We start from the raw sequence: 14,580 nt of genomic DNA on the forward strand, positions 1-14,580 counted from the left end.
TATTATATTTTATGAACTCCCACTTTATCAGTTGTATTATTTGTTTTGTCCAATTCATGAGTTCAGAGTACTTGGTCTGCAGATTTCCGACAGCACTTGAAAGCAGCTCCGTCAACACAATGACAGCAACTGTGCAGCCCCTTTAAGAACCTCCTGGGTGTGGAAAAGGGGAAGTTTTTTACAGAGTCCGCGTCCCATTCAGCTTTATGTTACGCTCTTTGTAAAGACGTAGGGCTTGAGGATGTGTATAACATCTCTGTTTGAACAAAATATATATCTACTAACACGTATTCAGTGGTGTAATAGCGTGCGGCTATCAAACAAATCAAACAATGATTTCAAACCTAGCTAAAGGACGTAAAGAGGTTTCTTGAAAGTGTGCAGTATTTCGGAATGGGACGCGTCCAAATGGATTCTAGCCGCTCTTCTAATCACGACACCGCAACAAGGAAAAAGTGGTAAGGAAGACCAGGATACAACTAAATTACGGTTGAAACAGCGCGTCAGACGAGGGGAAGAGGGAAGTGAATCAAACCCGTGTCTCTTCACTGCTTAGTGCACTTCATACCTGACCTGAGACCGCCGCAGGCTCCCACGGACACCATGGTTCGTGCTCCTCTGAACAGATGGGTCGCTTCAACTGAGCAGCAATGACCAGTGAGCGGTAGACGAGCGTATGCTGCGAGGCTCATAGAGCTATAACAAATTCAGAGTTTCTATTGTCTGAAAACCCTGTTGCCCTAGAAGATGGGGCATCCTCCTCTGGAGTTTAGTGACTGCTATCTGGACAGCCCGGACTTCAGAGAGACTCTCAAGTGTTATGAACTGGAGCTGGAGAGGACAAGCAAATTTCTCAAAGAGTTGATAAAAGATGGCAACAGTGTGATCACTGCAATCAGAGGTAAGCTTGCTTAAATCAGACCTCTCTTGTTTTTAAATCACTTGTTTTGCTCATTGAATGTGGGTATAGTGGTGTGATGAGACTTGAAAGAAGATCAGCAGCATCATTGGGCCTTTTTAAGGGCCGACAGGATCAATGTGGGTGGGCGGGAGAGGCTCATTCAGGGAGGTACTAGTGCTCCCCTGGGAGAGGACCAAACTGTCTGCCTTGAAAGGCCATGTATCTGGTGCAGATGTTGAGGATGAGCAGCTGTCTTCTTGTGCTGCTTTGCACCTCTCCTCTGTGTGTGATGTTGCCTGCTGTAGAGTGGGACCAGTCCCACTGATAGTATGAACTAGGCAGAGCCAGTGACAGCATGCAGTAGATGTGTATATTTAAGCCAGTGTGGCACCCAGGAGGGCAAACACTGTTTGTTTTGACTCCCAAGATACTATTCTGCCTGTCCAAATCCCAGTGACGAGCTTTTCACCTCGGAAACAGAAACGGTCATTGTAGGTGCTGTGGCAGCGCTGCAGAGTGGTGAGGGTCCCACTGTCTCGTCAGTGCACAGAATAGCCAGAGGTCACGAGTGCTCCATCCGTTGTTGGTGCTCACTGCACCAAGAGATATTCGTAATGTCACATATTCCTCTCAGGACTCACTGCTCAAGTACTGTACAACTTTTCCACTTTAAACACTGATCTCCAGCTGTAGGTTTTGTGAACTTTGTCTTCAATAAAAGCCTTATGGAAAGACACTATTAAAGGAATACTTCATCCACAAAATGATCATTTGTATTGTAATTACTCTCCTCTTGTTACCTTGAATTGAAGAAAACCTTTTTGTGTATGCCAACACGGTGAACTAAGAATCAAAAGAAGGGCAAAAGTCTTGATGAATTGAAGTAAATGAGGACATCTTTTAACAACAGCAAAACTATACCAAAACATCCGTTTACAAACTCTCACACAACTCATGCAGAATAACCTAAGTCTTATATATCCAGTCGTATGCTCACTACTTCCCAAACGTATCGCTAAAACCTTACTGTGTCTCACACTTCAGCAGACGTGCTTCTTGCCAAATGAGTCTAAAGTGTATTAAGTAGTAAGGTGTTTTAATGGTCCTTCATGTTGTGGGAGAAGTATTCCTTCAAAGCAAGAATCCAAAATAAACTGAACACACAATTTGTTGATGGAAAAACCATGTGAAATGATGGAAAGTTGAAAACTGTTCCATTACAAAAAGAGGGATTTAGAATATGATACTAGGTATGTTAGCCAAGTTCCTCAATCAAAAAGCCTTCCAGTATTAATCTGACAGACTGTTTTGTTTTGATTATAAAACCCAGACAAAGCAGGGATAACATATTGCATAGGCCGCACGCTGGCTGCTGTTATGCTGATGAATCCGGCCAAGGGTGAATTTTCTACTTTAGACTTTCCTGCCAGAGAAAGAAGAAACGCTAAGTGACAATAATCCTGGACTGCACTGCACTTACATTTTATGGGAGTTGGGTGGATTGTAAAGGATGAAGAATTGACTCTAGTTAAAGTTTTGGACTAAAAAGGACTAAATGTTGTTTTCTTCACAGGCTATTCTTTGGCAATACAGAAATTCTCCCAGACTCTCAGTGTGTTCCAGTTCGACGTCATCGGTGACTCCCTGACAGATGATGAGATTAACATCGGTAAAATAATGCTGACATGTTTATGTTTACTGACTTTTAAAGTTATGAGGATGAAATAACTATTAGAGAACTTGTGGAACATAGTGTTTACTAACACTATATGAATAAATACAGATTGCACGTCAGAATGAGCCTTTACAAAAAGACTTCACATCAGATTTGACCGCCACTCGGTAATTCCTCACAACTTGAATGTGAGGAATCGGGGAAACAATAGGGTTAGGAAAAACATCTGCCTCAGAGCTTAATGACAAATATGTATAACAAAACAATAGCTGGAAATATTGTCATCATGAAGTCTATTGTAATGAACATTTGTAAAAAAAAACTGGAGGAAGTTTGTTTCATATTTAATCTTTCCAATTGTGTTTCCTGCGTCAGACACTTAAGATAAGAATGTGCTGCGTCTTTTTTCCGCTCATCATCTTCGTGTTTTCATCTCCAGCTCAGTCGTTCCAGGAGTTTGCCGGACTCCTGCAGGAAGTGGAGCACGACAGGATGATGCTGGTAGATTATCGACTTCCTCCACGCTGACTGCATCCTTTCTGAACACTCATTAGATATTAGAAACCACACCGACATATCTTGCACTAAAGATTAGAACCCTTGGCACATTGTTTTACGGCTATCCTGCATGTTGTGATGGAAAATCAACACTTTTCTAGCTATTCCATCTGTTAATGTGCTATCACGAGACACATCCACACACCTGCTTTGTGTGTTAATCTGTGGCCTTTTTGAGAGCAATGCTGGTAATGATTTTGCTATCAGTTCCTCTTTTTGTTTTCTGGTTCCCTTTTTGTTAAAGCTTCCATATTGGCTGCATGTTGTTGCATGTGTTAGGGCTGCAACAACGATTATTTTCATTGTCGATTAATCTGCCATTTTATTTTCCAGATTAATCATTAGGTCTATAAAATGACAGAAAATAGTGAAAGATGTCCATCCTATACAGTATTTATGCAGTTTAAAGTTACAGGGACAGTGCACATTAAAAGACATTTCTGTAAATGTAAACACGATAGTTTCTCAAGTCCAAGGCGATGTCTTTAAACGTCTTGTTATCAGTCCAAAACCCAAAGACTTTTACTTGAAAACAGCATTTTCTGCATGAAACACAACCTTTAACGATGATGTATTATAGGGCTGACACAAATCCTCAAAAAGGTCCATTAACTCGATAACTAAAAACCATCCTTTGCTTCGAGGCTTTGTTTAATCTTGCCAAATGTATTTTTTTGGGACAAACTTAATATAAATCCAGCAGTTTAAAGGAGATGTTTTCTCAGCAATATAAAATAAATATTAGAGAGGGAATTCTGACCTGTTTAACTTCCTAACACCAGCTCTAAGCAGCGTATAATACATCATTAAAACTACCAATGCAAAGATTTATTTATTAAAGCAAATACTTAAATAAAAATACAATAATATATTTCCTAATCATTTGAATAGTTTATTTTTTTATTCAAATAACTACTTTAGAGTAAAAGGATAACATTTAGTATTTTTGACGGTACGGTACTTTGGACATAATATTATTGTATGCAATTTAAATAATGAAAATGTTGATTTTTCTAAAAAGGAAACTAATTAGTTGCTCAGTCTTGTTTTATCTTTTGTATACTTAGTATTGCTCTTTAATAAAGCAAAAGTATTTTTTATCCGATTACTCAATAAATCGGTAGAGTACTCGATTACTAAAAAAAACTGCGTTGCTTTATTTTCATATTTTATATTGTTATTACGCACATCTTTTCTTTTTTACCAAGCCAGATAAACTCAGACACAAACTTCTTTGTTTCATCCTCGTACACTTTAGCAATGAAGGCACGACAGTAGCAGTTCCTGTTAGACTGGGATTTCTGGTTCCAGGTCTAATTTTAAAAGTGGAGGTCATCTGTTGAACTGTGCTTGGAATGGTGTGGAAGAGCAGCATTGTTATGAAACATACATTTTCACGCTCACACTTGAGATATTTAATCTCCTTTCAACATGTTAGCCCCCCCCCCCCCCCCCCCCCTCAGATTAGCCAGTTGATCTACAAACATAATGTGTGAAAAAGTGCGTCCTACATATGGAAATACAGTTTGTGTGTGTTTGTGCATGGAGAGTTTCAGCGCAGTAACCGCTGCTCCATGTTTTCCTGTCCAGGTTCAGAACGCCTCCGATCTGCTCATCAAGCCGTTGGAGAAGTTCAGAAAGGAGCAAATAGGAGTTACAAAAGTGAGTGTTTTTCTGCTCTGTAAGGGAAATGTAAGTAGTCACTTCTGGCGTCGGCACAGAAGCCCTGTTGCTATGAGTGGAGAGTCCAATCATCATACAACATATGATACCAACCATGTACCAAACAGGTTGTTATGATATGAGCTACTTCCCCAAATCTATTTACAAATTTATGTGTAAAACATGTACTCGTAAGACCTTATTCCTCTTAAGGACAGTCTTTAATGTTTTTCTGACCTTACGTGTGCTACTTCACTTTCTTTGTTTTGCTTTTAAAGTCATGAGGAAACTCTGGGATATCCCCTTGATTATTCAGAATGACATTTAAGTTTATTTCTGGTTCTGCTCTGGTGATCAAAAGAGTTGTTTCCCCGCTCAGTGTATTTATTAACCGGCCGCTTTCTGTCCTTGCTGCTGTGTCGATTCTTATTTAACCCGCATGTGGAAATGAAGTATACTTTATATAAAATATACAGATCCTTGTTGAATTAACCATGTTTAAAACACACATTTTAAAAACAATGTCATAATGTACGACTTATCTAACAACAATTGTTCTAATTGTTCCAATAACTAAACATTACAAAACACTGCAGGCTATACAGACTTATGTGCATTTTGGCCAATTTTAAAACAAAAACTATTCATTTCAAGAAAATAATGTACTGCTTAAGAAAATAAGGGTTTTCTCAGTAAAGGTCCTGTCACACATATCTGTATGACAGAATGCCGGCGTATATGAAAAGTAGCTCAAAGTTTGTCAGAGTCCAAATACGTCCAACTTTTCCACAGCGGTGTTGTAGCTGATGTATACATAACAAATACATAACAAATTATTATACGTATGTCCAACATATTGATAGCGTATCACTTACTTATTTAAAACGTATCAGAGCGTCCTGGCCAACGGAGCTGGAAAAGTGCCATTTGGTTCACGTCATGCTGATGCTGGAGAACAGAATGTACTCTTGTCGCATCCTCCATGCTCTCTGATGCTGGGTTGATGTATTCATCAAGACGTGCTGTGAAGAAGTGAGGATGAGCTACTCACAGGGACCCTACATACTATATGCAAACCCCAATAAGCTCCCGAAACGCTAGCTGAACGCTAGCTGTAGAAACACGTTTAATAAGTTACTCCGTCGTCAGGCATCATCTTAACATAGGGTAGGAATAGGTTATCCACTCGTTATCAATAAGTTGGCTGTAGGGTTCACCGTCAGCCGACGTAGCCTATATCTAACGTACCTCTAACATATTCACCTTCCTGAATGTACGTAGGTATTCACATACTATATTTACGTAGGTAAGTATTCACGTATGTCTAACTGTCACGTAACGTCTGCATATCTAATGAAGCACACGTCGGAAACGTCCGGTAATGTTGAACATGCTCAAAACATCAGCGTTCAACAACGCACCCCAGCGTAACACAGTGAGCTCTTAATGAATACTACTTATACCTTACCTTATATCTACGTACACCAGCGTGTTGCCGATATTTTGTATACGCCATATTTTTGTATACGTTATGCATTTGTTGAGTATTCGTCTGATACATTTTGTATTGGTAAGTGATGCGCTATCAATAGGTTAGACATGCGTATCTGTATATGTTCACTTTTCCGATCCGATGAAAAGTTGAACGTATTTGGACTCAGACAAATTTTCATATACGCCAGCACACGTTTCTGCCATACGGACATGTGTGACAGGGCCTTAAGAGAAGAAGGTTATCACAGGACACAAAAATAGCAGAAATAGCAAAAATAAGAAAGTAGCAAGTAGATTTGCATCCCTCACCAGCCAACACAATGGTAATGTTGAGTGACTGTATCCTGTATCATGTTCTTTACACTGAGAACGTACATGTGAGTTAGTGAGCAATAGTCTAAAAGAAGAGAACAACACTAAAAGTGCTCAAAATAGAATTTACTAGGAAAGTCCCCAAACCTTCTTTAGTGTGGCGTGACACCCACAGACCTGTCACAGTTGCAGTTTTATGTTTCATACATTTCTTCACCATTTGTCAATTACTTTTTATTACATTTGTTGACCTACAATTTCTCCAAATACCCCCTGACAACTACAGGAGTGACCCATGGTTGAAAATAACTGAGTTACATTAGCCCATTGCAGATATGTCGGTATTGGCATATGTCAGTTGATAAGTGATAGAAAAATCACAGTACAGAAATGCGTCTTCTTTATACTAAGGAGTCTTTAGCAAAAGCATGTTTTCTATTTGAAAAAAAAAAATGATCGGCTGACTTATTGAATGTTTTAAGTGCTTAAATATTAGGGTTTGTTTTGAAATTCATTCAGTCGACCTATAAAATCTATTGGTTTCTGAGAGCAGCTCAATTTTAAAAGCGAGATGAACATTTCTAATCACTATTTGTCTTTCAGTCAAGCTTTGTCAGATAAAAAAAACAAACTTGATTTCATCTTTCATTTGCACATTAAACACATCTGTCCTGCAGGAAAAGAAAAAGAAGTTCGAGAAAGAGAGTGAAAAATATCACTCTCAGGTGGACAAACACCTGAATCTTTCTACCAAGAAGAAAGAGAGTCAACTTCAAGAGGTGGAGTACAACACGTGTTGATCAGTTGTGTAGTGAAATGTAGAACTGATCCCTGTTTAAAATGTCTTCTTTGTTTATTGTTATTTACAGGCTGATGAACTCCTTGACAAAGAGCGAGTGAACTTCTATGAATCGTCGGTGGATTATGTGTACCAGATCCATCAGGTGCAGGTCAAGAAGAAGTTTGATGTGGTGGAGCCGGTGAGTGCTGCTGCCTGTGGTCTCTTTCTCTTCTACACACATGTTGCAACAGATTGAGGAAATATACCGTACACATTAGAAGGAGAACTCAATGATAAAAACATTCCCAGTGGTAGCGGTTCCTTTGTTCTGGCTCTTCTCTACAGCAGTCTTAAAGGTATAATAGTTAACCTTTCAGCATTACAATGTCTAAAAATCAATAAACCTATGTTACATATTTTGTTGAGTTGTGTTCTTACATTATCCAAAATGTTTCCAACAATTTTCATATCTAAATAAATCCTTCGAGCATGCGTCAGCGTAGTGGGTGTCTGCCAGAAGCTCAAAAATTTACTTTTTATCCAGTTTTAAGCAACATATTTATGATACACTTTTCAGATCGTGGTCATTCTTAACTGTATTTTAACCGGATGAAGGATTTTATTCATCGGACATCTGGAGCTTAAGTCAGAAAACAACATAAAAACAAGCTGAGGAAATGTAAGCAGATAGCTCGCAGCACCTCCATCCTATGTCCGCTGAACAGCGCTGGAGAAACACCGATTTGTTTTCTCTGCGGATAATGTGGTTTCCGGTAAAAACGTCCTTAACGCTGAACGCTGAAGGAATCCTAATAGGGAGAAGCTGACTGCAATGACGGCAATGGTGGGGAAGGCAAGAACTCCCATGATCCCACGCTACTTCACGACACTACCAAACTCCATCTTTTGTTATTGTTTTGATTGAGAGACAGACTCAAACTAGACTTCTTTGTTTTTATCCAGTGGCAGAAAACAACATATTATGAGTTAAAGTATGACATTTTATGCTCTGGTTGAACAGGTGCTGGCCTTTCTTCACAGCGTTCTAACGCTCAACAACCTGACAGTGGAGATGACTCAGGACTTTATGCCTTACAAGCAAGAACTGCAGCTCAGCTTGCAGAACGTAAGTGGTGTTAATGGAAACAAATGATGCCATTCGGGAGATTTAATGTCCTTTAATCGGTCGTCCATAAGATTCTAAAGTGCCGTCTCATTTTGCACACAGACAAGAAACCACTACGAGAGCACAAGCGAGGAGATGGAGGAGCTGATGAAAAGAATGAAACACCCATCCCAGATCTGTAAAATGCACAGTTTTCTGCCCATGGAGGGTTATCTGTACTGTCAGGAGAAGTGTACGTGTACTAGATGTTTATACAGAAGGATGATATTTGTACAAGCTCTTGCTGAAATTCCCTTTGACGAGGCCTGTTCTGTTTTTCTTTTTTGTCCCATCAGGGGCTTTGGGAGTGTCATGGGTCAAATATTATTGCAAGTATCACAAGGAGGGGAGACAGCTGGTCATGGTGCCTTGTGAACAGAAGCCTACGACTAAACAGGTGATTTACTGAAAATAAATTCATATCATAATGTATTATTCCAATAATGATATTATATTCAATACATTATCTGTTAATACAGTAGGAAGCCAAATTACTTTCATTGACATAACAAGCGCAGCATGTACACACTCCGATAGAGAGGGAAACACGATTACAATTTGCAATACAAGGTTTTTGATGTACTTTACCAGAGAAGAAGAGTCGGAGCTGTTCTTTGTTTTTGTTGTTAACAATAGTGATCTCAGTTAGATTTGGTGAGGTCAGAGCTTTGGACAATTAAATCATCCATCTTAGAATTTATAACCCTCAGGTGTGCATGAATTACAGGTTATGAACTTCTTTTTAAAATACAAAAATGTGAAATTATCGGTTATCTTATCGATATCCACCACAAGAAGCAGGTGATTGCCGGTTATAGGCTGAAAAAAATCTATTTGTGCATCCCTAATTACTACAAAGCAACCACTTATAGCCACAGACAAACATGCTCTGACTTCTGAAGGAAGCATCTGTCGGCAGTTTATAACCTCAGACTGCTCTGCTGTCATTATCATCACACAACCAACTTTGTCTCCCTCTCTGTCTGCAGGGCACCACGCAGCTGACACTGAAATCCTGCATCCGCCGGAAGACAGAGTCCATAGACAAGCGCTTTTGCTTTGACATGGAAACTATCGAGAGGTTAGTGCAAACACATTTTGAGACACTGAGGTGAGGGTAAACAGGTGGCTCACAAGGACAGAGTGTGAGGGCTAAATGGACCGTAGCCCAAACAATCCCTAAGCAACGGGCACGGGCTGCAAACAGATGGCGAACTCTGTGATTTTAGGAGGAAGGAACAAAACAAGCTCATATTTATACAAGCGGACCATTCAGTACAAAGTGCATTTTAATAGACACTCGAGCCATAGGCTGCTCTGTCCTATCATGCAGAAATACTCGGGAGTGTTGACAGGGTGTTTTAAAAGGTTTAAAGTTGCTTAAATTATTCATTAAGTGCTTGAAAGTGTCTCTGAATGTTGAGCAACTTCATTTGCGGCATTGTGAACTGAACAATGAGGAGTTGGCTGTTAGATCAACTGAAGGTGGCAGTGCTGTCTAGTGCAGATAATGTTGTCGGCTCAAGAAGTCCCTAAAATGCTCCTGGTGCTAGTACCTGACCCCGACCTTTGACCTCCCTAGAAGGAGTTTATATATTCCTCCATTTTCCATTTGTTTGCTGAAACTGTCTTCATTTCAGTTTGCACGAAGCCAGCATACATTAGTGTCCCATTTAGGTGTACTGACATGCAAGAGCTTCGAAAACAAATGAGGAAAAGCATGAACTCACTAACATCACAGTTATCTATTTAACTCTTCATATAAATAGTTAGTGCAGTTGGCAGAAAGAGCTTTAAACTGGCAGCACATGTGTCATAGTTAACAATTGATTCAGAAGCCTACAAGCTGTAAAGTTTGGCACCAGATTTAGTTGCCTCCGCAGAAGACAGATTGCATCAATGGATCATCATCTCTTCACGCTTGACTTACTCGTCTCCATTTGCTACCTTCATCATTAACACATGGGATGTACTCAGTTTCTTCAAAGAAGCTTCTTCCTGTGGTGTTCTTATTTTGTCCAGCCTGTTGTGCCTGTAATATGTGTAAGATGTGTGACGTGTTGGAGCTTAGAGAACTAAATGTTCACAATGGTTGGATACTGCAGCAGTACATCGTGTGACTGGACATTGAATTGAAACCTTTTCCTCTTTTAATGGCATTTGTTACTGTTTCCATAGAAACACACCCGTCACTTTCCAAGCTCTTTCAGAGGGAGACAGGAAGTTGTGGATGGAGGCCATGGATGGAAAAGAACCTGTGAGTTAATTTCTAATCTCATCTCAGTTTGGATTCTTCTTCTCCAAAACTGCCAAACATATTTACAATGCTATGAGGAGTCTGCGACCAGGGAGACACATGGCTACTAGCTATTGTGCTGACACGGAAAACTCCCAGTGCCAGTTTCCATTTCCAATCAACATAACAGAGTCTATCCAAGCCTGTTTTAAATCAATGTTTCTGGTAGTTAAATCTGTAATTTCTTTAAATAAGCTACAATGTAATTTTCAGTTTTTTATATGTATTTCTTCGAATTAAATGTGTTTTTATATTCACAATAACAGCATCTGTTGAAGCCTGAACAAATTACTTGATTTGTTATGCAGTGTGTTTTTTAAATAATATTTATTTGTTTTAAGGAAACAATATCATCATGTTTTGTTATTAAACCCGTCATGTAATAATAATATATCATATTTCTTAGAGCAGTTTTTAAGTCATAAACACAAAGTGCTTTCAAAGGAAATACAAAACATAAGCAAAAGTGCATAAACATACATGCCTACTTACATAAACATACATATACGCAGACATGAGCGCCTGCTTTTGTTTTATATGGGGGATCAAACATGGAAAGCAGCAACAGGGTCAGCCGGAGGGGCCTGTTGGGACAGTACGGTGTGAGGAGCTCAGTTATATACTCCAGCGCCAGATCACCATGAAGAGCACTTTAAAATGGATCCTAAAAGAGAGACTGGAAGCCAATGCAGTGAATCCAAAACTAGTGTGATGTGAGAGAATCGCTTTGTTTTGTTCAAAAGTCTAGCTGCTGAGCTTTGAGCAGTTTGGAGCTGCTCCGTAGCTCCATTGTTTAGGCAGGTGAACAAGGCATTACAGCAATGGAGGCGGGAGGTTAAAGCACCATGTATAATATTCTCTGTTACTGAAGGACAGAACTGGAAGTTGATAACGACCGGACTACCTTCTTTACATGTTGCACAACGCTCAAGATACTATCCAGGATAACAACCAGTCTTTCGTGAGTGACTATGTTGGGAGTGGCTGTATTTGTATTAAGACGTGTTTAGGGCCAATGATGAGAACCACCTGTCCCCCCGTCGGTTTCAGAAGGTTGAAATGACACGCAGCACACGCAGCTCACATGTGACACGTGTTAAGCATCGCAGGATGTAGGCACAGGTGATCTCATCATGGCTTGTCTATTACAGATGTGTGAGATGTTATGAATGTTGTTAGGCACACAATGCCCTCAGTGTGCAGCTAAGTGATGTAGTCTTACCCGACAGCAGCGCTGAGTTCACACCGTTGGAGTTTTTTTTTTTTTTGAGGTGTTAATGGAAACCTCCCTGATCAGACAAACCTTGCTGTCTGTCTCTGTACTCAGCAGTTTTGAGTCAATGAAACACAACATTGTTAATTCCTCTTTTGGTTGTAGCTTTAAACATTTTTTATTTTATTTTGCTCTCTCTGCACTTTTTGTCAGACATCTTCTATATTGGACGGTTTAGTTTTAACGGGGTATGTCGTGTGAGATGTGGGCAAAACAAATAGACTGTTGCTGCCAGAGGATGTGAAAATAACAAGGCACACTTTTCAGTTCCTGTGCAACTTCCCTATTGACTTCTGTATACCATGCACATTTCACAAAGTGCCTTTTCACCAAATATTGTCAAGAAAACAGATCCACTGCACTGCACGACTGCCAGGTCTGGACAAGGATCCACTCTGCAGGGTTCTATTAGAATAATCTCTTCTGCCACACAGACTCTGTCGACTTTATTATACTCTGAATGCCATAAATGCCTTTTGAAAAGGTGAAATATATATGGACACTTGATATTGGCTCATATGGGCCTCATAGTGCAGCTTACTGTTGTATGTTTCAACCTGTTTCTGTACCACATCTTTTGAAACTTCCTCATACTCTGCTGTCTTATTGTCAGTCTCTTGAGCCCAGCTCTGAAAGCATGCTGATCTACTTCCACGTGTAATGCACAGCATTAATATGGTACTCTATAAAGTACAATTCCACTATCATCTTGCACGTATTGACTTAGAGTAGACACTAGACCTTAAACGCCTACTCCAGAAAAGTATTCGGCAATAGATACCTTTTTGTCATTCTTTTAGCAAAGATGACAAATATTCACTGCTTTCAGATTTGCTGCAGTTCTTTGTCATGTATGATTTATATTTTTCAGAAGAAGAATTTATTTTAAGAAGTCATTTGACAACGTCACAGGGTTCTGGCAAATGTTTATTGTCAATGTTTCACTATTTCTTTTGACATTTTATTGACAAAGCAACTACCCAGTTAATCGAAGAATTATCTGCAGATTTATGCAATAATAAAGAATCATGGTTAGTTGCTTACAGACACACATTGGCCATCATTGCTGAGGTTTTGTGCACTTTAATAAATATCCCCAGGGGGAGCTCTGGAGGCAAGCAACAGTAGGCCGACACCGGTCTCTACAGGCAGCCAGCTGGTCCATTAGTCCATAAACCACTCTTTTGGAAGATTTGTCACATTTCCAAGCCAAGGAGTGGTTGACATGCATGAACCTGTGAGCCAATCTGACAAATGTAATACTACACTTACGGATCACTTCAAAGCCCCATTATCTGCACTTTCCACTGGAACTTCTAATGAGAATTAAAAAAGATTTAAGAGAGAAAAAAAACATGTGTGTTCCTCTCCAGATGTCGAGAGGACATTTTTGTTTTAGACTTCTTTAAAAAAAGAAAATATTTAAATATTGGGAAAAGGTCTGTAATTAATGTATCTGATGCTTCATTATCTTTACATTCATAGTTTAGATTTGTCAGTTTGGATCCATAGCTACCATGTGAACTGAGTTTTTTATTATTTATTTTGAGTGATATCCACCCAATAGAAAGCAGAGAATTAAGTAGTAGTTTTTCTATTCTCAGGTATAAATCAATAACAGGGCGGGATAGTGATATTTCAAACCTGTGAAAACAAACACTTGTCCATGAACAAGACTCTACTATACTGACTCCAGTTGCTCTCTAGCTTTGCCAAATCTTTTGGTTGTTTTTGTTTTGAGGAATAATCTTTCATGTTTCTATTATCATTATTTTCATGTGATTTGAATCTGCTCATAAGGTAAACTTATTATAAAAAAATTGTGCTATTGGTCCTATAAACCACGGACCCGTTACAGGGGAGAAAATGTTCCAATGACTCTTAATATACCTAACAGCGATTAAACCTATGCTTACTACCGTGTGTACTTTTAGACGCCATTGGACCTGGACAGACCGGTTTTATAGTGATAAACATATTAAATATATAAACAATTGAGTCATGTTAATACCACTTGTATACTGTTCAAACTGCATATGGACTCAACTTCACAGCATTTATATTTTTCGAGGAATTGATCGTAAAAGCTTTCAGGAAATGAACAGGAGCAAGGCTGGCATGGTCCTAATAAATCCAGACAAAAGCTAACTTAACATAATATGCTTGTTTTATTGGTGCAAATGGTCCCCATCTGTAGATATGCATGATATGTAATGATGCAGCACAATTTTATAATTTATAGAAATTCATTTCACGGACCCCATCCAAATGATCTGGGAAGCTATCACTGTATGCAGGATGTTGGTGTCAGGGCAGCAGCTTTGTGTCCTCCTGCCATCATTTTAGTTTTAAAGAAAGATGTGTTCATTAATCACAATCGAAGGCCAGTCATAGATTTTATCCATGTGTTTCAATGTTTTCAATTTCCTTTTTCCATCTTTTTTTTTTCATTTCAGATCTATC

General features: G+C 39.2%; 1 protein-coding gene across 1 annotated transcript in view; it reads left to right on the plus strand.

The window, feature by feature from the left end:
• The first annotated feature begins 259 nt into the window (after positions 1 to 259).
• ophn1 (oligophrenin 1) overlaps positions 260 to 14,580 on the plus strand; it is a 32,451-nt gene continuing 18,130 nt past the window's right edge. The window contains exons 1-12 of the mRNA XM_029447733.1: positions 260 to 901; positions 2,475 to 2,570; positions 3,016 to 3,077; positions 4,725 to 4,796; positions 7,280 to 7,381; positions 7,472 to 7,582; positions 8,405 to 8,509; positions 8,612 to 8,741; positions 8,845 to 8,945; positions 9,538 to 9,629; positions 10,727 to 10,805; positions 14,574 to 14,580. The exon at positions 14,574 to 14,580 is cut by the window's right edge and continues 27 nt beyond it. Coding sequence (XP_029303593.1) covers positions 748 to 901; positions 2,475 to 2,570; positions 3,016 to 3,077; positions 4,725 to 4,796; positions 7,280 to 7,381; positions 7,472 to 7,582; positions 8,405 to 8,509; positions 8,612 to 8,741; positions 8,845 to 8,945; positions 9,538 to 9,629; positions 10,727 to 10,805; positions 14,574 to 14,580 — 1,111 coding nt within the window. The 5' untranslated portion in view covers positions 260 to 747. The remainder of the gene's footprint in view (positions 902 to 2,474; positions 2,571 to 3,015; positions 3,078 to 4,724; positions 4,797 to 7,279; positions 7,382 to 7,471; positions 7,583 to 8,404; positions 8,510 to 8,611; positions 8,742 to 8,844; positions 8,946 to 9,537; positions 9,630 to 10,726; positions 10,806 to 14,573) is intronic.

The sequence above is a fragment of the Cottoperca gobio genome, chromosome 14 (assembly GCF_900634415.1).
Source record: "Cottoperca gobio chromosome 14, fCotGob3.1, whole genome shotgun sequence".
In the NCBI taxonomy this organism is placed as follows: Eukaryota; Metazoa; Chordata; class Actinopteri; order Perciformes; family Bovichtidae; genus Cottoperca; species Cottoperca gobio.